This window comes from Ammospiza nelsoni, chromosome 5 (genome assembly GCF_027579445.1).
Source record: "Ammospiza nelsoni isolate bAmmNel1 chromosome 5, bAmmNel1.pri, whole genome shotgun sequence".
Classification (NCBI taxonomy): domain Eukaryota; kingdom Metazoa; phylum Chordata; class Aves; order Passeriformes; family Passerellidae; genus Ammospiza; species Ammospiza nelsoni.
In genome coordinates this window covers 49,530,234-49,556,774 of record NC_080637.1, presented here as the reverse complement: position 1 = coordinate 49,556,774, position 26,541 = coordinate 49,530,234, and the positions used below count along the sequence as shown (strand labels likewise).

The window sequence follows — 26,541 nt, the reverse complement described above, 5'->3', positions numbered from 1 at the left end:
AAGAATTGGAAGCCTCAGGCAGGCACTGAAAGCTGATCTTATCTTCTATTGAAAGTATTAGCAACCAGAAATTGTGATCTTTACTTTGGAATGTATAACATAGGAATTGAGTCTGGGAGGGGAGTCACCCAGTTTTTTAAGCTGTTTGCCTTATTTTCATGGAAGCTGTCATATGAGCCAGTACTGGTAGTATTAGTATATATTCACTTATGAATACTGCTGCAGCTGTTACTATGGAGTTTATGCTCTGCAAAATAAGTGGGATAACTGATGTCAAAAATCTGATGGTCTATGCTTGTAAATAACCCAGCTTACTAATTACACCTTTTTGGGTGTTTTCTTGGTTTATTTTCTTTTAGATTCAGCAATTGGAGGTGCTGCTGCTTCAAATTATGCAAATTCCACTTGGGGTCCTGGAGCCTCCTCCAACAGCGGCACCAACCCAACTCACATCTGGGACAAGGTGATTGTAGACGGGTCTGACATGGAAGAGTGGCCTTGTATTGCCAGCAAAGATGCTGAGTCTTCTTCCGAAAACACCACCGATAACAACAGTGCCTCGAACCCTGGCTTGGAGAAGAACGCTCTGCCAGGAAGCACCACTAGTAACAAAGGAAAAGGAAGCCAGTGCCAGTCTGGAAGCGCTGGAAACGAATGTAATCTTGGGGCCTGGAAATCTGATCCCAAGGCTAAATCTGTTCAATCTTCCAACCCTGCTGCCGAGAGTAACAATGGACTAGGTAATTGGAGGAACTTGAGTGGACAAGACAGAATCAGTCCCGGTTCTGGTTTCAGCAACTTTAACCCAAATAGCAACCCATCTGCTTGGCCAGCACTGGTTCAAGAGGGCAATTCTAGGAAAGGAACTCTGGAATCTGATAGTGGTAGCTCCAATGCACAGATTAGCACAGTAGGTCAGACCTCTAGGGAACAGCAGTCAAAGATGGAAAATGCGGGTGTTAACTTTGTCTCTGGCAGAGAACAGGCTCAAATTCATAACACTGATGGACCAAAAAATGGAAACACTAACTCCTTGAACTTAAGTTCACCAAACCCTATGGAGAATAAGGGAATGCCCTTTGAAATGGGCTTGGGGAACCCTTCCAGGAGCACTGACACCCCTTCTCAAAGCACTGGAGAAAGAAAGACTGGGAGTGTTGGATCTTGGGGTACAGCTAGGGGGTCTTCTGGAACTGAAACAGTCTCTGGGCAGAGCAATTCTGGAAACCATGGGAACAATGGAAAGGATAGAGAGGACTCCTGGAAAGGAGCTTCTGTTCAAAAACCTAATGGGTCAAGAAGTGATTCTTGGGATAACAATAACCGGTCTACGGGTGGTGGGTCTTGGAACTTTGGCCCTCAGCACGCAAACGAAAGCAAATGGGGTGAAGGGAACAAATTAACATCTGGGGTCTCTCAGGGAGAATGGAAACAGCTGTCTGGGTCTGATGAACTGAAGATTGGAGAGTGGAGTGGTCCAAACCAACCAAATTCTAGCACTGGAGCATGGGACAATCAAAAAGGCCACCCTCTTCCTGAAAACCAAGGCAATTCCCAGGCTCCCTGTTGGGGAAGATCTTCCAGCTCTGCAGGAAGTGAGGTTGGAGGTCAAAGCACTGGAAGCAACCACAAAGCAGGAAGTAGTGACAGTCACAATTCTGGACGCCGATCGTACAGGCCCACGCATCCTGATTGCCAGGCAGTCCTGCAGACGTTGCTGAGCAGGACTGACTTGGACCCCCGAGTGCTTTCCAACACCGGCTGGGGCCAGACTCAAATTAAGCAAGATACCGTGTGGGATATTGAAGAGATGCCACGACCCGAGGGGAAGTCTGATAAAGGAACTGAGGGGTGGGAGAGCTCTGCCACACAGACAAAGAACTCAGGGGGCTGGGGCGATGTACCCAGCCAAAGCAATCAAAACAAGTCTGGATGGGGTGAGCTCTCAACCCCAACGGAGTGGAAGGACCCCAAAAGTACTGGAGGATGGAATGACTATAAGAACACCAATTCTTCTAATTGGGGAGGAGGAAGGCAAGAAGAAAAATCATCTTCCTCTTGGAATGACAGCTCTAGTAAGGATCAGGGGTGGGGTGGACGGCAGAGTAATCAAGGATGGTCTTCTGGAAAGAACGGTTGGGGAGAGGAAGTTGACCAAACAAAAAACAGTAACTGGGAAAGTGCAGGAAACAAGCCAGTGTCTGGTTGGGGTGAAGGTGGGCAAAGTGAGATTGGAACTTGGGGTAATGGTGCAAATACAAGCTCTGCTTCAAAGGGTGGATGGGACGATTGTAAAAGAACTTCAACATGGAACGAGACGGGTCGACAGCCCAACTCCTGGAACAAGCAGCAGCAACAGCACCAGCAGCAACAGCAGGAGTCTTCTGGTTCCTGGGGTCCACCGCCCCAAACTCCCAGTAACGGGCGGCCTCCAAACCCAAACTGGAACAATGGACCACAGCCAGCTGCCCCCAAAGAGGAGGAGCCTAGTGGCTGGGAAGAACCTTCTCCACAGTCAATCAGTCGAAAAATGGATATTGATGATGGCACTTCAGCGTGGGGAGATCCCAGCAGTTACAACTACAAGAATGTGAATCTGTGGGACAAGAACTCACAAGGAGGACAGGCCCCACGGGAGCAGAGCCTGCCTACTCCAATGACTAGCAAATCACAAGCATCAGGTACTAGTCTTGTTCCTTTCTTCAGCAAGCTCCTATATTTGATTGTAACCTTAATGCATAAGAGAGATGCTTGTAGCCGCCAGTTCTTGATAGTTTTATTCCATAAAGAAAACCAAATTCTGATTTGAATATTTGGTTCTGTATTTTAAGTGTCTTTAAAATTTGAATCTGTCAGTCCTCTGCTTGTTACGCTTCAGTAACTGTGATCTGAATACTGGTCACCTTGCCAGGAAAAAAAATGTTTGTTAGCTGGCAAATCTGCATATTCAATTTGACCTCTGAAGAACAGGTTAAATTACAGAATCAGAAACCTTTAAGACTAGGTCCAGCCATAAGCTTAATAAGCCCAGTACTGCTTAGTCCATGACTAAACAGTGTTCATCAGTGCAAAAATCTGCAGGTCTTATGAATATCTTCAGGCATGGTGACTCAACCAGTTCCCTGGGCAGCCTGTTCCAGTGCTGGACAATCCTTTTGGTGAAAAGTTTTTCCTAATATCCATTTGAAACCTGCCCTGGTGAACTTGAGCCATTTCCTCTTGTCCTATTTCTTGCTACTTGGGAAAAGAGACTTCCCCCAACGTGGCTACAGCCTGCTTTCACATATTTGTAGGGAGCAGTAAGCTCTCCCCTGAGCTTCCCTTTTTCTGGACTAAGTAGCATTTTTTGCATTTAATTATTAGAGAAATGGGGAGAAAATCTTTACTTCATTTTAGTCAAAAACATTTTGCTCTGAAACACTCAGATAACACTTGAAATTTAGTATGTCTGTGACAGGTTTTTTAGTCAAGTTCAGCTTTGCTGTATAACAAAGAATACTTGGAGAAATATTTTATTCTTTGGAATAAGGACAAGAAAAAGTTATATAGCCTGGAAATGTATTAAGAAATTATTGTTATGTAATCTTTTCCTCTGACTCAAAGACACTTTAAAAGAATTCTGTCTTGATTTAATATCTACTGCAAATATGTCCTATAGTCAGTATATAAAATCCTAAGTCAGATTCTTGTAATGAGTCACAAAAGTTCACAGATAGGTGGACAGTGTTACATGTGGGGTTCATGTTTAATCTAGGAGAAGAGTATTACTCCTCATAGCATTCTCTTCATCCCTGGAGGTCAGTGCCCACTCTAAATTAGTTGTGAATGATTGTCAGTTCTGTTGCACCCGTGCTTCTGAGAGCCCAAAGTTCTGGACAAGAAGAATGAAGCAGTAAATTAAAGACATGGTGCTGCACTGCAGTAACAGTTCATTATCTGAATGGTCTGTAATGAAACCTCTTCCTCCTTGTGCAGTCTGGAGCAAAAGCACTCCACCTGCTCCAGATAATGGTACGTCCGCCTGGGGTGAGCCAAATGAAACCAGTCCCGGGTGGGGTGAAGTGGATGATCCAGGAGCATCGACTACAGGCTGGGGGAATGCACCCTCCACCGCCCCGAACGCCATGAAATCCAGTGAGTATGGCCTAGACACCAGTTTCTTTGCAATTGCCTGGGAGATGTTTGTGTTTGGCCTTTTGACATAGGTCACCTGTAGAGGAATTGTTATCTGAGGCCTAAAAGCAGCCTTGAATGTTTTTGTAGGATTTTGATGGATGATTATTAAGTGTTTGTAAATGACTGAAACTGTCTTTTAAGGTAGTAAAATTTTCCTAACTAAGCAGTTAAATGAGCAACTCTGATTGTGGAAGTGCTGAAACACAGCAAGGAAATGTGTATTTTTCCCTTTTTCTCTGGCTGCCTACTTGTTACATGATAAGTCACCTTTTCTGACCATATCAGGAAAAGGCATGCACAGTACTGACAGATTTTACTGTGGAGGCCGTTACATCTTTATCCATGCTTTGATAGTGCAACTTGTCTTTGAATGGATTTTTTAATTGTATAAGTGAGAAAAATTGTAACTCTTAAGAAGTGCACTTGTAGTAGAACCTAAGTGCCTACCATAGTGTCTTCTGTGAATGAGATGTTGAAATATTTTGAAAATTTACTTCAAAGTTAAAATTTTGCTATATTAAGAGTTTTTGTGGGTATTATTCTTGATTATGTACGTTTGTATAATTTTTATTTCCTTCTTTTTAAGGAAAAAGCAACAAACAAAATCAATGTTATTGCCAAAATGAGTAACGTTTGGATGTGAGGTTTCCTGTAGGGACTATTGATGATGCACAGGTGTTACTGAACTTGCCTTGATGATACCCACTGTAAAACTGTTTCCAGCCCAGAAGTTGCTTTTGCAACATGTAATTGTTTGAAATTGTGCTGTGTAGATAGCTTCCTCTCATACCAATTAAATAATTTGGCCATTTCTGAAACAAAAAAGCTTTGCTTTCTTAATGTTACTGTTACAGCAGGCTTTTGTGGATGACAGGCTTCCCATGTCTGCCCCACAGACTTGGCATTTTGAGGATGCTAAGTTAATTTTAGATGGCTATCTTCTTTTATCTATAAAAAGATACCTAAATATGACCAAAATAAGAACTTTTGAGACTGATCCATTGAAAATTCTGTTGATTGATTAATGCTTAACACAGTCCTTTAAGACTATTCCTGGTCACTTGCTTACCATGAATGGTCTGTATGTGTGCCGTAACCAAAGAACTGCAACCTACACATGCTGTTCTGTATATGAGCTGTCCCCAGCTCTAGAGCAAAATCTAGGGACAGGATACAGACCAGCTGTGAGAAGAAAAGGGAAAAAATCAGTTTGGAGCCAAAGAAGGAAGCATAGATCAGTATCTACCTGTTTGAAAAAAGTACATTTATGTAGTTCTGCCAGTATGCATAAGAATATTCTGGTGGAAGTTTCATGTTCACGAGTCCTAGAGAGCTATCAGTGCAGAAAAATAATCTCTGGTCATGTAGTAGCATAATACATATTTAAGCACTGTCACCTAAAATCAATTAAAGCTGCAGGGACTTCCCAGTATAACATTTCCAGATTGTGTTCTTGACTCTGCAGACATAATACTTTATTGAGGCCTTTTCTGTGTAAGTAGCAGGATTAAAGGGCCAAGAGGTAGATTTTTTGCACTAGGACCAGTATGTTTCATAAGCAGCCCTCAGTTTTAGTACCCAATTGAACAGATGTAAAAAAGGTTTTTCCTCTGAAGTATCTGAGTGTTTATTTATGATGCATTTTAAGGTATCTCTTAAACCACCATAAAATGCTGCTGTACTTATTTTCATTATGGTCAGGATAGAGATCCCCATGGCAGACTAATTGCAATTCCTGACTTTTTTTATATTCAGACATGTCAGGTGTTTGCCTTCAGATTCTACTTAGTTGTTACTCCTAAGAGTTGTATGTAGGGCGAGGGGAGTATTAAGGTTTTGAAGTGCAAGAGGAATTAATTAATAAACCACCTGAACCAGAATCTTCAGCACTCCTGGTTTTTGTGTGTGCTTTGGAGGCTTTCATTTGCACTCAAAAATAGTAGGTTGCCTTTTAAATCAGCTGGATCTGTATAAGAGGTCCCTATTGCTGTTACATCTTTAAAGGTTTGACATTTCTTTAAAATAGTTGCACAACATGACATGTGAATGTGCCACCAAATCTCTTGGGTTTTGGAATTCGTGCACAAGTTTTTACAGCTGTTAGAGTGAAGACACATTTTTGAATTTATTTTTTTTTAATTCATTTGCGATTCTGATGATCTCAGCCAATGTTGCAGTGTCACATCACCAGCTGCATGGTATTGTAGACTGCTTTTGAGCTTTTTTTTTCGTGTTTCTAAAGGTTCTAAATCTATGCAAGATGGCTGGGGAGAGAGTGATGGGCCAGTGACAGGAACACGTCATTCCAGCTGGGAAGAGGAGGAGGAGGGAGGAGTCTGGAACACAGCAGGCTCTCAGGGAAGCAGTTCCTCCCACAACTCAACAAGCTGGGGACAAGGAGGAAAGAAAACACAAATGAAGGTAAAATGCTTGAATGACTCACTACTACTACTGTGTTGTCTGAAAACAGTCTGACTGATATGTTAGAGCACTATGCAGTTATTTTTTAGGAAGGTTTTGCAGAGTTACAGCAAGGGGCCTCTTAAACTAGTGTAAAAAAAGGGAGGTTTTTGGATTTACTTTAATATATTACACCTGTTATGACTAATAAATCTTCCAGTAGGTGTCAAATTATTTTGGTTTGTATGCTGTACAGCCATTACTAAATGAAAATAAGTATCCCAAGGCTATTTCTCTTCTCTTGCTGACACATCTTTGTTAGGCTGCTGCTGTTGTTCTTGCATAGCCTGCTGAAGTTTGCATTCCACAGTCCCTTTGGCACATGAGCTTCTGATTTCTAACAACTTGGATTTATGTCTGACTTATGTTTGTTGTTGTTGACATTTGGCCTTAGACAGGAGCAGGAGCTTGGCTGTAGTCCTGAGTAAATTTCTTTTTAAGGTTTGTTTGCATTGAAGTTCTTTAGTACAGTAACACTTGTTACTGGATTAATATTAGAAGGACTGTGCTGTGTCTGCTTCTCATGAAGTAGGTAGGGCAGACTCCAAAGGCAAGGCACAGCAGTTTCCTGAGACATGGAAGTACTGCTGTGATATGGTGGGGAGTTTCACAATTCATGTTTCACAGAAATTATTCTCAGGCACTTTTTTCCTCACTTAAAGCTTTATTTCAATCACCAAAACAACTGAAATTTTTCACTGTTGAACTGTGTTAGTATTGGTTTTGGTGATCTCTAAATTACACTAAGACCAAAGAGAGACGCTGGTCAGCTCAGTGCCTGTGCAAGAGACACCATGCTAAAGGGAAGAAAGGAAGAAATCTGCCTCTGAATGCGCTGCATTAAAGAAAGGATTAAACTATAACAATTAAAAATAAACAGTGTTCACAAAGCTTGCTAGATTGCAGAATGAAACTGAAGGTGTGATAAACATTCTACATGACAGTGTTCAGCCAGTTTGGAATATCTAACAGTGGGCAGTTGTAAAAGACACAGTATTTGTTAAATGTTTCCAAACATGTAAATACTTTGAGTTATTTTATCAGGACATTAATTTCTCTGGTACCAGAATTTTCATTTTAAACATGTGCATCTCAAGGATAAAGAAGAATTTAAGGAATCAAGAAGTTTCTTAAAAATATTTTTCTCCTTTTTTTTTCAGTGTGCATTAAAAGGAGGAAATAGTGATTCATGGATGAACCCTTTATCCAAACAGTTTTCAAATATGGGCTTGCTAGTAAGTAAATTTTTTTTAAAAGAAAGTGCAACTTTGTGAAAGAGCTGTAAGCTTTAAATAAGTCAAAATATCAACTGTTTCACAGTTATTTATCTGCTATGCTGGGGTGTTGATTATAATACCTGTAGTAGCTGGCTCAGAATGGCTTCTCAGAAAAACCCTAAATCTACAGTGATTCCTAAAGTTACTTTGTGATAGCTCCTTCTCTGAGGTTGCAGTTTCCTTGCAAGTAATAGATTTGGGAGGGAGATGGGTGTTTTCTCATTTTGTTTGGTTGGTTTTGGGGTGGGAGGATTGTTGCATTTTAGTGTGGGGTGGTTTTTTTTGTTGCTTTGTTTTTGGGTTTGGTTTTTTTTTAATTTTACTTTCATAACATGCTGTTTAGAGCACTTAACATAGAGGCTCCTGCCTGTAGTGTCAGACATCTGTGATAAGTCCAAGGTATTCATTCTGAATCTCAGCCATCTATCAGAAAAGGAGATTTACAGCTCTGTATCTGTCCTGGCTGAATTTATATTTGAGGTACAGCAGGGTCTTTTTAGCAAAAAAAGGGCTCATCATAAATCCATAAGTAAAGATTGTTTAGTAAAGTGAATAAATATCACATCATTCAGAAAAGGACAGAGCCCTAGGGAAGTATTTTAAAAATAATTCTATATAATTTTTTATATAAAGGAACTTCTGACAACCCAATTTGCAAAATATTTTGCAGAATATTGTGCTAGTTGTCATCCTGTGAAGCAGGAATGCTATGTAGTACTGGCTAGCAGAAGATAACTATACAGAGTTTGTGTGAGGAGTGTAGGGCTGCACAAGCTGACACTGACATGCTTAGGATCAGTTTGCAATGTCTTTTGGCTCTCAAGCTCTAATTCTGTTTGCTAGACAGTAGTTGCTTCTGAAAGCTATTGGGAGCACCCTGTCCCACAGTACCAACTGAAGAATCCCATGGCAGTACACTTCAAGATTTGATGGCATGAGAGGCCATGAGGTTGAGCTAGCATTTTGGCTGCTGTTTTCAGTGTTTTGTCACTCAACCTCTGGAACACAAGGCCAGAGGTTCATTTATGGAGTGGCTGTCTGTGCATCTTCCTCTGTTGCTGTGTGTGTGAGTCTGCTTTCACGTGGGTAATCTTGCCATGCACAGCCTTAGGGGGTTGAGACAAGGTGTGTCCAGGGTGATACCAGAAACCCTTGTGTTCCGTTTCAGTTTAAAGTAAAACTTTCATTAGCACAAGCGTGTTCTTCCTGCATTCTACCTTTCTGAAATATTTCTCAGCATTGAATAGAAATCAGAACTGAATTGTGTTCTGGTTTTTTTTTATCCCCAGAGTCAAACTGACGACATTCCAGGCAGTAAGATGGACTTGTCTGTAGGTGAGTATATTTTAATTGCAATGCATTTGGAATGTGAGATCACATGTACTGTTTTTATGAGGATGATCTGCTGTACTCTGGAAGGGTTTGATTCTTAGTTTTAGCACCCTTCATAATGTAAGGGCATAGTAAAAAGCATCTTCTGTCTTGTCTGTAAGCTTTGACTCTGGTGTGCAAGATCAGGATGCATACCTGTACAGAGCTGAGCTATAACTTGGGGCAGAGACATCTTTAAGACTGTTTTAATCTTTCTAAGTTTATATTCATTGTTACTGTTTCAAGAAAGTGAAAAATCTTTTTCATTTGGTGGTAGAGTACTGTTTTCCCTTCTGCCAGTAGGACATCCCTTTTACTACAGCTTAGTGGAGGTGATGTGAGGGGGAAAAAAATATCTTTTCTCATTGATTTTTTTCAGTTGTGTGCCTCAGGCTATTACAGATTACTTTTCAGTAGAAGTAGATTTTATGTTCTGGATAGCTTCACCACCATTGCTACACAGCTTAAGCATCATGGGCTGTGTGGTACCAAAGGTAGAACTGTGGTAGTCAAGACTTAGTTGCATCTAATACCTGGTCTGGATTTGGTATTGTAATACAATCCAGACAGATGCAGTGTCTTTCAGCTTAGAATCCATTACATTCTTAAATTTCTGTCACACTTCATGGAGGATTCAGTTGTTCATGTTTCCTAAAATTACCGTCTTTTCTGAAGTAGTTAAGGATCTCAGTCAGAGATTATAAGGATGTTTATTTATATGGTGTGATACAGTTTTGTGAAAGGTAACAATTTTTTTGATCTCTCCAGTTTGGCCTCATGCATCCTCCCTAGAACTCAGGCTCTGATTGTATCATGCTTCTCTAAAGAATGTCTAGGTGGAGATCAGTCACCATCATGGGTGTTCAGTTCTCACCTGCCTTCAGATGCTGCTGGTAAAAAACAGATCTAAGCATGTACAAATGAAGAGGGGGGTAGCCTGGATTATGTTGGTTATAGCTCTCTTAGTTTCTTATCTCCAAATTAAGCATCCTTTGGCGGCGCTTTCAAGGACCCTCAGGCTCTCAGAGCTTCTGAGGAGGTGACTGCTGCTCAGAATATCCTGTGAGAGGGTGCAGAAAGGCTGCATCTTTTACCTTGATATGTTGCTCTATAAGTTTAGTGTGCCCATCAATGGTGGCATCCCTTGATCTTAGGTAGAGCCATGAATTATGGCTTGCATTCTGTTTCAAAGGCAGAGAATGTAACAGATCTTCGTAGGTTTTTGGTTACTTTTACATTTAGCAGTTTTGCTCTTGTTGCTGATGGCATTTGTTTGTGGGAATCTATAAGCTGTTTTGCTCAGCCCAGGTCTACTTCTAAATTTTAAAAGTTGGACTTATTTATGAGATAGGCTTGTAGGGTCCTCTTTTATGAAGATGGTGTAACATTTAACCTATTCTATGTTTCTGCATGTAGAGAATTTGGGGCTTCATATTTATTCATACACAAGTGGTTTTGCCTACTGAAGAGGGTAATTCAAACTTTTCACATTTTGTCAGTTGTCATGTACCACATAAGGTAAAGCTATTCTTTACCCCCCTCCATTATTTATAGCTTTAGTTGATGGGTTCAAAGGACAAGACTCCCATGATACATTTCAAAGTTGCATTAGAATTTTCTGTGAATGGGATAAAGGAATGCAATCATTTCTCTCAGTGAGGCCTTGTTTATACTGGAGTTTAAGCAGCTGCCGCAGCACTAAGTGACGTGCAAATCTGTGCTTCAAGCCTTCAGAGGTACTCTTTTAATGCTCTGTGTATTTTACAAGGCATCATTCAGTAATGTTTGAGGAGCTGATTGGATCATCAGGATAACCAGAGGGATGGAAGGGTGTTTCTGTGGCTTAGTCATCTTGTGTTGGCATTGACCCAGTTTCATTTCAGACAGTGATGCAACTGTGCCTCGCTTTCAGTTTCTTTTCAAGCAACTAATGGCCATGGCTTCCTGTGTGGAATTGAAGCACATGAGCCTTTTAGTGCACGTTGCTGGCATTGTGTGCAGTGGTTTGATGTAGGTATTGACAGCACTGAGCTGTTTGTGACACTCTGTGAGTGCTTTTGCAGAGCCAGTTGTAGCTTTCAGGATGTGTTAGAAAGGGATCAGAGAACCACAAGCTGATCCAGGTCAGTATGACTCCAGTTACAAGCTAAGATATGTAGGTGATTTGTCAACTGTCTTGTGATAAATGATGTTGAAGGCAATTGAGAGGATTAAGCTGGATCAGCTTTGAAAGCTGTGTGGGTAAGAAAAAAAATCCATGCAATTGGTCAGTGGTCAGTTTCATAGCTTCTTGGCAGTGGCATCGCTGTGAATATTAATAGATTGGGATAGGACATTAAGAAGAGATGCTGGATTTGAGAAGCTTTTTCAAAAAATGTTGTCTTGAAGGTGTTAAAGCGATGAGCTCTCTGCTCTGATAAAGGTCCAGTGTTTTGTCAGTGGTAGGGTGGGTTATCCATCACCAACTTCCTTTGGAAAAGTCACAGATTTTCTTGTTAATTGTGCTGACATGCTTTTAAAATGATTCTTGGAAAGACCATCTGTGCTACCAACTAAACAGTATTCTTTAAAACTAAAAATACCAGTAAAGCTCATTTCTGTCACATCCATATTTTAAAACAAAGATGTTTTCCATCTACTCCAACATAGCAATATGCATCTAATAGCTTACAGGTGTCACATCTGACCAAAAAGATCGTTCCTTGGCAGCAGTTCAGCATGTAAGGTGGAAAACTTCTTCCAGTCAGCTCTTTGGCTGTTGATAAATCGTTTAGAGAAAATCGATGTCTTGTTCACCATCTATGTTTCAGTTTGGTCATCTGTTACTGACATCTCATACTTCACCAAGTTACTGACTAAACAATGGCAGGAGACTTTAGAGGGTGTTTTGAGAAGTGTCTGTGTTATTGGTTGTGTTATTGTGTGTAGGCTGAAAGAGCTTGGTTGTCTGTCTGAAGTTACAATATACATGTTGATGTCTTGTGTTTTAAGAATTAAGTTCATATGACTGTAGGACAACCTTGACCAAATAATGTGCATGTGACCAAATTTTTCAAATGATCTCAAATAATTTCTCAATGTCAAACCCAGCAGAAGCGAAGCAGAATACATGGAGAACTTAAATAGTAGTCTTTCTACATACTGAGTCCCAAAAAATTACAGTGCAGGTTTTGGGAGACATAGAGAGCTAGGTATTAATTAATATAATTACTTGAAACATTTGTGTTTATATCTCTATATAAATTTTGATAAATACTTCACTGTAAACTCTATAAAGTAAATTGGCATGTTCAGTGTTAAATGAAACTTCCTACATTTATTTTTCAACACTTAATACCAACTGTAGATGTGCTAAATTATAAGACAGATGTAATTAATACCCTGATCTTAAAGAGTATTTCTTTGGCTGTGAACCTGCTGTCATGAGATTATATGCACTAATTTCTTTTTTTTTGTTACAGGTGGTCTCCCAGATAAGAAGTTTGAGGTAGATAAACGAGCTGTGAATCTCGGGGATTTTAATGACATGATGAGAAAGGATCGATCTGGGTTCCGTCCACCTAATTCCAAAGACATGGGAACCACGGATAGTGGGCCTTATTTTGAGAAGGTGAGAGAAATATCTTTAAATAAATTAATAGCTACCTCTTTGTTCAAGATCCCAGTTTTCACCCTAGTTCTCAGCAGGTGCTAGATATTGAATAACCGTGATTGAGTTCAGTAGTAAAAGGTGTGGGGTAGTTTTATTGGTAGGATGAATGTGTGTATAAAACAGGTGTCAGGTGTGCATAGGCAAATGAAATTGAAGAAAGTGAGGCTTTTTATTCCAGAATAGACTGGTTTAGATGTAGACAGATGCCTTTCTTTTTTCTTGGAAGGATAAACTACTGGTAGCAATAAAATTCGTCTAGGTTTCATGATGATGATTCTTTCGGCTACTAACTACTGTCATCTGCTTTGAAGAAAATTGGTTGAGATCTAAGTAAATATAAGTAATCACAGTCTTCCGAATATTTTTCTTCTTTCATGTCTGGCATTTATTGGAAACACCCTTTCTAAATTCCACAACCCCTTATGCTGTATGTCCGTGTACTGTAAGCTTCTGTACGACATCTGTTTCTCTGTGACATCTGCTGTATGTTATGATAGTGTTTCTTTCATATTCTTGCCTATTTTAAACAGAAGCTTTCACTGTTATTATCAAATATTAATTGCTTCCCATTATGAATTGGAGAGTGTCCAATAGATGCAGAATGCTCTAGGGCTGTTTTGGTTTTTTTTAGAGACACTTTATCACATGTAAAATGGAAAACAAATTTGGTTTAAAAATTCTGAAGGCGTGTTAACTGTCTAGGAATTTTTTAACTCCTCCATTTTGGTATAACGAGCCAAAAAGCAGTTTTGTCAACTCCCTCTGGTGGCATAATTAATAAATACTATGAGCAAAGCTAATGCGTTTCCTAACAAATTATGCTGGTAGGTGTGTGCTAACATTAGGAATTCATTCAAGATTTGTTTGCTTCTGTAGTGGTAGTAGCCACTATCAGAAACTAATTCCATGAGAGTTCAAAATGTATTTTTAAAAAGAAAACCTAAGAGTTTCTCCTTGGACCAAAATCTTAATTGTCAAGTGGTCGTTTGAATCAGAAGTTTTGTCCTTGTAACTGCTATTACAAATTAACTTTGCTTCTTCCTAGTCACTCACCGTCCCTCTTTCTCTCCTCTTGCGTTCTGTTGCTTCACTAACCAACTCCTGCTGTTGGCTAACTGCTGCTTCAGCTGACTTTGCCTTTCTCCAATCAAGATGGGTGCCTTGGGGATGAGGCTCCCTGCTCTCCCTTCTCCCCTTCTCCCAGCTACAAGCTGTCTCCCTCTGGTTCCACACTATCCAACGTCGGCCTTGGGGCAATCGGCTCAGGGCTCAGTCCCCAAAACTTCGCTGCTAGACAAGTAAGCAGGCCACCTTCTAAGATGCATTGTTATAAGGCTGCAACCTGGGCTTAATCCTGGTTAGTTGGTTGCTTGCATTTGTTTTTCTGCTGGATAGGTTAAAATTGTTAATGGAAATTTCAGCTGTCTCAGGCCATTGAGAATCAGTCCACTTCGGTTCCTAGCATCAGAACATACTTGGTCTGGTTTTGTTGGCCTCTTCCTAAATCGCAGTGCAGCAGCAGGTGGATGTGCTTTTCAGAAGTCGTGAAGTTAGTGGTATCCTTTACTTCAATTGCTGGCTTAAAACCTGGTTAGAGGCTGTTGATTTGCCTCATCAAACCCAACACTGAAGTTTTTCAGACTCCACTCAAAGGCCTTGTATATAGAAATGACCCTGTAAAAAGTTGCAGTGATTTAGCATTGTCCCTGTTCCCTTTTCCCTTCCTCACAGTTCTCAAAGTAAGAATTGATTTAGTAGCCTTTAAAAATTCTTGAAGTAGCAATATTTTTACGTACAGGGAAATGGTGGGGAACTAGTTAAGTGATTAACAGCAGTTTGGAAGAATCTCTGGCTTTTGTATTCTGTATTATTTTAGAAGAAAATAGTTTAGGAATACTAGGAAATGAAAGAATAGTACCTAATTATTGCAGCTGGTCTAGCTTATGTAGTCACATGCCTAACATGATGGTGTTTGTGTGTGTTGTCTTTCTGTTTCTATGTGACACAGTGTTGAACATCAGATTAAGTCAAAAATTTGCAGACATGTTGTTGATCTCAGTGTGCAGAACTCTTGTTATAGAGAGGAGTTATAGAGAGAGCTGAAAGTGTAACTAAGGCTTCAAGGCCTCTCAAAAATTTTAGTGTGTAGTTGACTCCATCTAGCTCTTTCCAGGGTAAAACCTTTTGTCTTTTGGGGGTTTTTGTTTGTCTTCCTGCAAGCTTAGGAGTTGGTTCTGAATGAGAAGATACTTTAGGTGGAGAGGGATGCAGGTGAACAAGGCAATCCATAGTGCTGCCAGTGTAGAAGCAGGAGGAGACTCTTGTGTTTGAGCAAAAGGATAGCAGAGGATACACAATACTAATGGTAGGAGTACTATGCACAGTGATATGACAGAATTTATGAAATCCTGGTATATAAGGGAAGGAAAGCTTTTAGTGAAGGCTTGCACAATCACAGATTGGAATTACGGATTTACGTTGGGTGCAACAATGGTGGCATGGACAGGCAGAATAGGGAATGATGGCTAAAGAGTGGAAAATGCACTCTTCAGAACCCCAGGTATCTGAGGGTCACAGACACCCTGATAGCAGGAGATGGGAAATTCTGAGGGTCTTGAAACTGAAAAGACAAATTCATGGCATGTAAGGATGCTTTGGAGTATGAGCTTCAGCTTTTAGAAGCAAGAGAATGTAGCTTAGTTAGTGTTTGAGACTGTTGGTAACATTTCTTACTTTTTTTTAAAAAATGGTACCAAAAAAAGTCTGCTGAAGAGTCTGAAATCATGAAACATAATCACAAGTTTTCCTGGGTCTTGTTCATGCATTAGGGTTTATTACAGAAGTTCCTTATAAATCAGTAAATAATTCTCATTGAAAAACTCAAACAGCAAGTATTCTTGTATTAGAAAATAAACCACTAAAAAAATAAAACCCACAACTATTTTTCTCACTTGAAAATTTTCTTCAAATTTAGTGGGAGAAAAGGGGAAGGAAAATATTCAAATCCAGAATGTTGAAGTTTTCATGGCAGAAAGGAAATTTTTGGAATTTGAATTCTAAAATAGGATTAGTTAATGAAATGCCTACAGAGGAAAAAAAAATAGCCTTGTGAGTGATATCTCAGCAAACTACTCAGGAAAAATACCTGTCTTGTCTAAAATGGGGGACCAGAATTATTGTTGGTAGAGTCTTGCCATGCTTTTAAGCCAGTTGGAATGAAGTTTTTAGTTTGTTGTTTGTACTCCAAGTTTCCATTTCCCAATACATAAAGTGCAAAATATTAAAACATTAGATTTGTCATGTCTTGAAGTTAGTAGATAAACATGACCCTTCAATGTTCGAGGAGAAACAACCTGCATCTCAGAAATGTAGTACAGTGGTTTTAACTCAGGTAGAATATTACTGATCTTAGCCAAACGTCTGTAATTCTAAGGGAACTCTGTTTAAGTCAGTAGCTTGGCTCATTGTTACTGAGATGTAGTTATTAGCATAGCCTGCAAGATTCATCTTCTCACTACTGCTTTAATTTTGTAGGGTGGCAATCATGGTTTGTTTGGAAACAGCACAGCACAATCGAGGGGCATGCACACACCAGTGCAGCCACTAAATCCTTCCCCCAATATCCGGGCGCAAGTGCCTCCCCAATTCCTTTCTCCCCAGGTAAGGAATTTATAGCAACTGACTACTTGTAAAAGTAGAGCTACAGCCTTCAGAGCACATCATTGAGGTTACTTATGCATCTGTCTTGGTCTCAATTTGATGTTAAAAAATTGAAAAATTGGATAAGATAAAAACATTAAAATTCATAGTGGAAGTACTTAAAACGCAGTGCAGAAGCTTTGGCATTCTGTATTATTCCAAGGCAGTTGATTGTAAATGCTTGCTACCAGTATTTTTAAACCTCAAAAGTGAATTTGGGAATCCTGTGTCTTACAAGAACAAATAAACGTGAAAGCTTACAGTGTTTCTGAAGTGTGACAGGTTGCTTAGTTTTTTTAGGTAGTCTTGTCCTGTCCTTCCTCTCCCCCCCCCCCCCCAGAAGAGAGGTTTGATGAAGGGGCTACATGTTACATTTACATTGCAGAGCTTAATCTCAAGACCTCAGAGTCTCCAAATGTACAAGTTTACCTTTTGCTTTGGACTTGGTGAACAGTTCTTGAGATTCTCTTGAATTGTGCTTGTGTAACTCTTCAATAATGCAGGGAGAAATGGGGGGATTCTTCTCCACCTACTCCTGTTTTTTACTGTATCTTATTCAATGTACAAAGAGATTAACTCTTTCTGCGAGGCACTGTTTCTTTGCTCCAGTGACTGCCTGACTGCCTTTCTTTTCCCTTGTCAAGCAGTACGTTTTTAATGTGAAAATGCAGTACTGTGATTACTGGTTAGCTGCATAAATATCAGCATTTAAATTTAGTACAGTCTCTGGCACCTGATTGGTTGGGGGAATAACCTTTGTGTGTGTGTCTGCATCTGCACATGTAATACTGTATACTGTCAATTAAGTGAGGTATTCACTCTGCCCAAGTTATAGATTGTCCATGTTTAAATGTGATGTGTTAATAAATCTGCAGTGTCTTTCCCAGAACACCATTGAAGATTGGTGTCATGCTTGTTCCTGTATAGAAATACTTGTACTTCATCATCATTTCCTCGTAGCAGTGTGTTCAGGGTATGTAACTGCTTTCCATGCAGGTTTCGGCCTCCATGCTCAAACAGTTTCCCAACAGTGGCTTGAATCCTGGTCTTTTCAATATGGGCCCCCAGCTTTCTCCACAACAGATTGCCATGCTGAGCCAGCTTCCACAGATTCCCCAGTTTCAATTAGTAAGTAACTAGTAATCTTGTGAGACAAGACAGTTTGCAAATTGTCTGCTGAGTTTTCTTTTTATGCTTATTCTAATTCTGTTTTGTTCTACTGAGGTTATTTTGTGCAAGTATTCCCCTCTTTGCTATTTGGGGTAGTAAAGTCCCGCTAGAAGGCAGCAGATAAACCAAATAGGCCCATGTAATTATTGTGGATTACAGTGGGTTAGTAATGACTCTAATTGTACAGAAAGAAGTTGTTTGTGGATTTTTCATGAGGTTTTCTTCAGAAAAAGCTTCAGACTTAGAGTCATAGTGATGGTAATAAAGCAGGTACAAGTAATTCTGCTGCACAGTGTTAAATTAGAAACATTTAACATTTAAGTGAGGGATGTGGTATTCTTCTAATGCATTCATTGTCATTTATTTTGAGTGAGTGGAATGAGAAACAGTTTACCTAACTTCTGAGCCAAGCGTTTCCTAGTGAATAGCTCCTGGCAATTACATTTCACTTGATGAGCTCTGTATTTTCACTCTTCCCACCCCCCCACCTTATCTTATAGGCTTGTCAGCTCCTCCTTCAGCAGCAGCAGCAGCAACAGCTGTTACAGAGCCAGAGAAAGTTATCTCAAGCTGTGCGACAACAGCAGGAGCAGCAGGTGTGTGGCACTGGTTTTGTCAGTCATGTGAAGTATGAGGTTTGCTGGGGAAATGCAGTCTGCAGTAGAGATGGTGCTGGCTTCAGTAACAACACCTGCTCTCTTCACAGTGCACTTTTTGGAGAGCAAGGTCTTTTGTATCTCCTCTAATTCACTGTTTCTTTATGTTTACTGGAATTTGCATTGCAGTATAGCATAGATGAAGCAGTTTTTCTTCCATTTACAGATTGCTCGTATGGTGAGTGCCCTCCAGCAGCAGCAGCAGAGGCAGCCTGGCATGAAGCATTCACCATCCCACCCTGTTGGGCCTAAGCCACATTTAGACAGCATGGTACCCAATCCTTTGAATGTGGGTCTCTCAGATTTACAGACCAAAGGGCAGATACCTGGATACGGTTCAGGTGGTAAGTGCTCTGTGGAAGTAGGTTAGGTGCATTGCCTGTAGCTTCCCTATTATTAATATGGTAATTGTGTTAGTCACTTATGTCTGGGTCCAGAGATGAGTAATTTATGTATAAGCATTAGAGCAAAGGTTATGACAAGTGTCATATAATTGAATCAAATTGAATTATTTTTCATTGCATGGGAAGAAGACAAACCTAAGAAGGAGGCATATCATGGCATATTGACATAACACACTTATTTGGAAGTTGCCCCTTGAACATACCTTTTGCTGTGGTTGATTTCTTTTTCCCACCTTTTTGTTATGATTGCAATGACTCCCCATTTAAAGATGCTTAAAAACAAAACAGAAGATGACAATTGAGTTTTGTTTGTTTGTTTGTTTCACAGGCTTTGGCTCAAGTGGCATGGATTATGGCATGGTGGGAGGGAAAGAGGCTGGAACCGAATCCCGCTTTAAGCAGTGGACTATGATGGAAGGGCTGCCCTCTGTGGCTTCACAAGATGCCAATATGCACAAAAATGGTGAGAATGCCCTTGTAGTATCATCTCCCCAGAGGTGAAATAGTTTAGATGAAACTGTTTTGCCTCACCAGTATGCATCTTGAATATTTTTGTATGAATACATCATGCTCCTGAAGATCGCAGCCTTTCCCAGGGGTAAATGTGTGTTTTTAATGCTGCAGGTGCAATAGTGCCCCCTGGAAAGGCTCGTGGAGGATCGCCCTACAACCAGTTTGACATAATCCAGGGCGACCCGCTCAGCAGCCATGCAGGCCCTGCTGGTGATAGTTGGTTACCTGCCAAATCTCCACCAACAAACAAGATTGGAAGCAAATCCAGCAATGCCAGCTGGCCTCCAGGTATTACATAAGGGCAGGGTTTGTGTCCTTGCTTTGGGATATGCTGGACCTTTCCTCAGCATACTTACTTAAGTAACCATTGCAACGAAAATACTTGGGTGACTTGGCCTTCCTCTTGCTTTTGGAATTTCTTCCACATTAAAGTAGAACATAAATGTGAATTTCCAGTAAAAAATGTTGGGCTAAATATGAACTAACTGCTGAATTGCCTGAGTAGTGTTTGGTTTTTGTTCAGTGAACTCCTATCTTCTGAGATTGTGTGACTTTACATTTACAGAAAATTTAATGAAAACATATGTTCATAGAATACACACCAACATCTCCCTTCTTTTGTACTGATTCCGTATTTGTGCTGCGGTAGATTGACACAGTGTAAAAATTACTGATAGGGTGGAATCAAAGAAAAATATGTGAAGTAGGGCTTTTTGTAGGGCTTTTTTTTGCGGTGGTGTGAACACCACACTCTTGTGGTTCAGCTTTGTTCATGTTGCATAAAGGGTTGCAGCTCAGGAATCTTGTGGCTGGGGTAGAAGTCTCTTGCTTTTGGGATGGCACATTTTTAAAGTTTTGTAGTTTCACTGGCAAAATTTTATGTTTCTGCTAGAAAACACTCTAGGAAAAGTACATGTATATTTGAATATACACATAATTTCCTATATAAAACATTCATTTAACTAGAGTGGTGTCCTTGAAGTTGCACAGATTAATCACTGGTTCTGTTCAGCAAATAGTGGTTGCTGTGATTTTTCTCTTGTCTGGAAAACAGTTGCATTCCAGGAGAACATTACTAACTCAAGTACAAAAAAGTAAAAGTCCAGGTACATCTCTTGGGTAAAGCAGTAGCACAGACCTTGCATCAGAAAGCATAGGAATCTATGTAACAGACACAACTGCAGGAAATCTAGAAAATGTAGTTGAAAATTTTTGAGGGAAGCCCTCAGTGTCTAACTCCAGCAAGAAAACATCATCTGATGAGCTAACAGAGCTAAAGAATTAGTTCTCTCAAAAAAATCTGCAGATTCACAAACTTTCATACTGCTCACTGCATTCTGTACAGGTATGTTTGTGTTACACCTCTGTCAGCCTGGTTGTTAGGTATGGAGCTTTTTGGACTGAAGTTGCTGTTCATAATGCCAGAAACTCCCAAAATGTAATCTTCTATCAGGCTTCACTCACAGACTCATCGTTACTGAACTCAGCCACCATTCCCCTGTATTATACTAGGACAGTACTGCTTGGAATGTTACAAGAGACACATGAGGATCAGCTCTGCCATGTTTCCAAGTTTTGGAGCAGCCACTGGCTTTGGCAAGGTTCTTGGTTCCAAAACTGTTACAATAAAAAGCTAAAACAAATTTAAAAGCTTGATAGCTACTCTTTGCCCCTTGTTGATATCATAGACCTTCCCTAGTGATATCTGTAGTCCCATTGTCAGTCATAAGTAAATTTTTTTGTTGCTGACTGCCTCACCACGGTGAGAGGATAAGTGAAGTTCACAAATTCTGAACATAAAATTTCACTTGTGAGAGTAGCCCAAGACTATGCTTGCAGCCCTCATGTAACAGATCCCCAGTTTTGGCAGGTGGCATTTACTCAGTCATTGCTGTTCCGCTCTTACGAGATCCATTGGCTGCTGGGACAAGTTACTGTTCCACGACCATCAGCCACTTGAGCTGTCTCATAGTCTAACTTGTGGGCTTCATTGTCAAGGAGAACTGAAATCAAGATCTACCTTATCAATACAACACCCTGATAAAGAATGAAGACCTAAAATGGCCTTTACTCTAGGTTCTTCTCTACAAGCTTGTAGATGAAGTCCACTGTAAGTTCCTGGCATGGAGATAGAATTCTTCTTCCCAGTGCTGGAAAAAAAGTTGTTAACAAAAATGACTTCAGAAGAGAAAACCTCTTGAAATTAGGTGCATTTTGCCTTTGAATGAAAACAGTGGGAGCTCAGCATTCACCCTGACTACACCTTTCACATTTTCCTCCTAAATGCCATCTGCTGCAGAAATTCTGCCATTCAAGAGAGCAGTATTGTTCAGCACAAAGATAAATGAAGTGGTGCCCAATCAAACTGATATCACAGCTGGAGGTGAGAGTAAGTTTTGCTGCATTGGTGAGAGCTATGTCGTTTGGTTATGCTGCACAGACTTGCATACTTGGGTCATACTTAGACTGTGAATTTCCCATTCAAGACCAGTCAAACTTCAAGCAAACTGGCCTGGATGTGTCTGTCATGGTTTTCACAGTAATCTTACGTTTGAGCTTTTTGAAAGGACCTTTCAGATACCAGTGGAGAAATGCATTTCATGTTGTCTTTACTGCCTAGAAATAAAAGAGCATGTTTGTAGACAAGAGTTGGTGAATGTGCATGATAACGACTATCAGCCCCAAAGGAGAGTTTGGAAATTTGTCAGTATGCTGTAGTTCAGGGAAATGCTTTTCCAGACCAGGATTACATTGATGAGTGAATGTGTTCATAAAGAATGATACCCCTGTTCCTTGGAGCCTTTTTTGTGTAGTCATTAACTTTTGATTAGAGCTTTCTGTGCACTTCATTTTCAGTCTCAAAAATTCTCAGAATCTTTGCAAATAGAAGACTTGGATTTCCTTTTTGTTTTTTTTTTCTCTAAACAAGTTCTAATTTCCAGGTTCTAACCTATGGTCATGGATTTTTTTGTCTCAGAACAGCGAAGATATTTTGAGTAGACCCAAGAGCTGTATTGCTTCTTCCTTAACAAAAGGGAGATCCTGCTTGTCAGGCGGGGTATGGCAGTATTTTGGTAGTAGCTGAGCGGAGTCCTTGCATGATGCAGTGTTGATTGCTGATAAAGTGTTGATACCTGGATTATTTTGTTGAGTTAGTAAAGACTGGGAGATGTAACTGATGTTTATAAAATCATGAAGGCAGTGAACAAGATAAATGCAGAATTGTAGTTCATGACTCCTGCAATGAGTGCAAATGCTAGAATTAACAGGATGTAAATTTTAAAGAGATGGGAGCTTTTTTTCCATCAGGAGTGGTGAACTTGCAGGTTATGTTGTTTTCACAGCTTCTTGAGACAGATGATACTGGCCAGTTGAAACAGTGATTGGATAAAATGATGGAAAAATAATTTCACAAGCTGGTGCTAGCAGATAGAGGGTATGTCTGCCATCTAAGTTAGGGCAGCTGTGGATACTGGGAGAGTGTGAGACCAATAGTCCACAGATAGTAGCCAGGTTTGTGTTCTGTGCCTTTATGGTATTTCTCCTACTGCTGTTAGAAAACACTGGACTAGATGGACCATAGTTCTGACCCAGTGGGATATTTCTTTTGTCTTCTCTCAGATTCTCCTGTACATTATCACAGTCTAATACTGCCCTTGCTGTGGCAATAATTTGAACCAGTAGTATCACATTTTCTTCTGCATTTGTCTGTGAAAGTCATAGTCTTGACTATAATTCTTCATTGCAAAGGTGACTGAAATGAACCCTTCCATGTCAGATTCATCCTACCTTGCTTCGTTCTAGAGAGTGCATCTTGGATCCCACTGTTAATAATGAATCTTTAATTACACTCAAATAATCTATTATTAATTATTTCCAAAATTCAGGAATTCTGTAGCCTGGACTTGTATCTGCAAGGGATGAATCTGCCACCTTTGCACTCTTCTCACACTTACACAAATTGTCACATCGTATATGAAGATTCTTAACTTGTTCTTGTGTTTGTCAGTTTTACTTTTGCACCACTGCTTCCAGAACTGACCACAGCACTGTATTCATTGAAGGAGCCAAGTTACTGATCTTTCTTACAGTAGTTGGAGTCTTGGTGTGTTCATATTTAATATAGTTCATCCTCTTGTCTTAAAATTTTGGCATGCCTGGAGCTATAGTTCCAACTAAAGCATGATAAGTATATCCCATCTCATTGTGAAGCATGAAGAATGACAATGAGTATATACATTACTTTTACCACAAGGCATCTCATCTCAGTATTGATAGGTAATGTATAGAGTGTGTGTGTACATACAGTGGGATGTGTCAAATGTATTTCCAAACTCCTAAAGTAGGTAGCCTTTCCTGGAGAAAGGCTTCTGCACACACACCAAGTATGTGTACAGAATCTAATCTTACACATCTTATATGGAATTTATTAAAACTGTTGAAACCTCATCTGAATGTAGCACAGCAGAAGCACTTAAAGGGGTACTGGATGCCCTTGTACCACTTTTTTGTAGTGTAGACTTGTATTCATATGCAACCAGAGCTAGTGCTGTGGGAGGAACTGTGAAATAGATTACGATTCTAACATGCAATCTTTTTTTTTTGCTCCTAAGGAATGGTGTGGAAGACAGTTGTTTACCATCCTGAAGTACTGTCAGCAATTGCTTCTAGTAAATAACATTTCCCTGATTGCATCTAATTCATTTTTCTCTCCTGTCTCAGAGTTCCAACCAGGAGTGCCATGGAAAGGTATACAAAACATTGACCCTGAATCTGACCCCTATGTGACCCCTGGAAGTGTGCTGGGGGGGACAGCCACATCTCCCATTGTAGATACTGACCACCAACTTCTGCGGGACAACACCACAGGTAAAACAGTGCACATCTGCTCTGTGCTGATCACTGTGATTATCAGTCCGATAACTCAGGATCGTGTGCTCATTTCAGGCAAACAGTCTGTTGCATTTGTCTGAGAAGGAGAAGGAAGCTGCCTGCCTTTGCACTGTGGCTGGGGGCACCTGAAAGCTTGGCATTGCTACAGTCGTGGCTCTCTGGAGGTTTAATGGTGTTACAGAAATCTCTGAACTTGGTCTCCTCTTTCTCTCTCCTTTTCTCTTTGACAGGGTCTAATTCTTCCCTCAACACCTCGCTGCCTTCACCTGGTGCCTGGCCCTACAGTGCCTCTGACAATTCCTTCACCAACGTTCATAGCACTTCAGGTATGCAGGCTTTGAAACTTAACCAGACAAAGCATTTTTCATTTAGCACTAGATCATTGTTGTTCCACTGGGAGTATTTAGTCCATTGTGTGTAACAGTGACTGGGGAAGACAAACACTGAATAGAACCCCCTCCTTCCTCTCCCCCCACCCTTTATATGCTGAGCATTACTCCATATAGTATGGAATATCCCTTTGCACAGCTGGGGTCAGCTGTCCTGGCTGCATTTCCTCACAACTTCTTGTGCACCCTCATCCCTCTTGCTGGTGGGAGGATGTGAGGAACAGAAAAAGCCATGATGCTGTGTAAGCACTCCTCAGCAACATAATTAAATCATCTGTATTTATCCATGCTGTTCGTGATACCTTGTGAAGGCTGACCTAAAATAGAGGCTAGGCAGAGTTAAATAAAGTAGGTATTTATTAAAAGGCCTCAGTGGCTACACCTTGGGCAGTACAAGAGCCCAACCAGGGTTACACCCAAGATGAACCCAAAATGGTCACAAAAATGGATGACCAGTCACAAGGTCTCACACTTTAATGAGTTCTGGTCCATTTGCATGTTGGAGTTAATTGTCCAGTTATAGCTTTAGGTTGTGAAGTCCCATCCTTCTTGTTCTTCTCTCTTCAGTCCATGTTGTTTATGCTCTTGGCCTGAAATTTGGGTCAATTGTCTTTGGTCTCAAGCTAGGAAAGGAATTGTTTTTTCCTAGTTACTCTGTGAAGAGAGCTTACCATCCCTTAATATGAAGCTCAGAACTACACATTAAAGCAGTACAGAATCTGAAAAATATAAAAGCTAAAACCTAAGACATCATTCCCAGCATAAATCCCAAACACAGCCCCATGCTAAGTACTATGAAGATAATTGACTCTACCCCAGCCAAAACCAGCATATTATGCAAGTTAAAGAATGAGTAGTGGGAAACAGCAGATGCAAAAGGAAAGATAAAAACAGTACATGTACAATCTGTTGACAAGTCAAACTTTTAAAATATTACCTGCTTGTGTATGTATTAGTAAAGGTGAGTGATTTTATTTACTTTAACTTTAGGACATGAGAGTGCTGTGAAGGGAATGGTTTTGCCTTGTCGTTTATAGCACTCATCATTCCCTGAAATCCGGACAGAGAAGACATTTGGTCCTCTTGCTTTTAATGGTTGGCCTGTATATATAAACTTTAATATATGTCTCAGATGCTTCATAAGAAGGTCTCTACAGCTTTCTGGTAAAAAACTGTTTGTGCACACACTTTGCAGTAAAGTGCTGGAAATACTTGCTCCAGATGAACCATTTGGATTTTAAGCTTCTTGCAAATGTCAGAATTTTTTCTTGAAGACATCATTGTCTTGACAATTACTTAAAAATGAAGAATTGTGTATAAATAACAGGGGTGATGAACAGAGCTGAGCTACATCTGGCTCGAGCTTCAGGTTTTTTTATCATATTGAATGAAAGCTGTTTTCAGGAGTTACCTCAGCATCTTCACCAAATGTGTTGAAAGTGCTCTTTAGTCCTTAAGAAAAACTGAATTCTTGCCACCGATTTGTGAGCTGACTTTGGTTTGAAGCACTCTATGCAGCATTCTAGTGACAGAGAAGGTTCCTCTGTTACAGCCTGTGGAAAGGAGTGGCATGTAGCAACTTCTTGCCTTGGCTTAATTTTTGTCTAGCACATAAGAAAGACTGAAGAGGTAAAAATATTGAAGTCGTGGTCAAATTGAGGAAATGAGACCACTGCCACATACCTATTTCTTTCTGTCTGCTGGACACAAGTGTTTTACAGTCAGAGAGCCAATCATCTGAACTGAGAATTTAGAATTCACCTATCTGTAAAGCAGAGTCCAGTGAAAGCAGGTTTTTAAGCACTTTCAAAGGTTAGTGCTTGGCCACCAAAGGTGGTACTGACCATCGCTGTGTCATGGAAATACAGAGATCTAGCTGTA

General features: G+C 40.3%; 1 protein-coding gene across 9 annotated transcripts in view; it reads left to right on the top strand.

Moving 5' to 3' along the window:
- The window catches only part of TNRC6B (trinucleotide repeat containing adaptor 6B), a 134,217-nt gene that overhangs the window by 89,765 nt on the left and 17,911 nt on the right, over positions 1-26,541 (top strand). For 7 of the 9 annotated variants that reach the window (XM_059472204.1, XM_059472203.1, XM_059472205.1 and 4 more), the window contains 14 exons: positions 360-2,681; positions 3,976-4,134; positions 6,419-6,597; positions 7,797-7,871; positions 9,203-9,248; positions 12,746-12,894; positions 16,471-16,596; positions 17,632-17,763; positions 18,306-18,401; positions 18,628-18,805; positions 19,194-19,328; positions 19,490-19,666; positions 24,101-24,247; positions 24,502-24,597. In XM_059472204.1, the coding sequence (XP_059328187.1) occupies positions 360-2,681; positions 3,976-4,134; positions 6,419-6,597; positions 7,797-7,871; positions 9,203-9,248; positions 12,746-12,894; positions 16,471-16,596; positions 17,632-17,763; positions 18,306-18,401; positions 18,628-18,805; positions 19,194-19,328; positions 19,490-19,666; positions 24,101-24,247; positions 24,502-24,597 (4,017 nt within the window). Of the gene's footprint in view, positions 1-359; positions 2,682-3,975; positions 4,135-6,418; positions 6,598-7,796; positions 7,872-9,202; positions 9,249-12,745; positions 12,895-14,063; positions 14,235-16,470; positions 16,597-17,631; positions 17,764-18,305; positions 18,402-18,627; positions 18,806-19,193; positions 19,329-19,489; positions 19,667-24,100; positions 24,248-24,501; positions 24,598-26,541 lie in introns of all 9 variants that reach the window. The other 2 variants (XM_059472212.1, XM_059472207.1) reach the window with 2 other exon arrangements.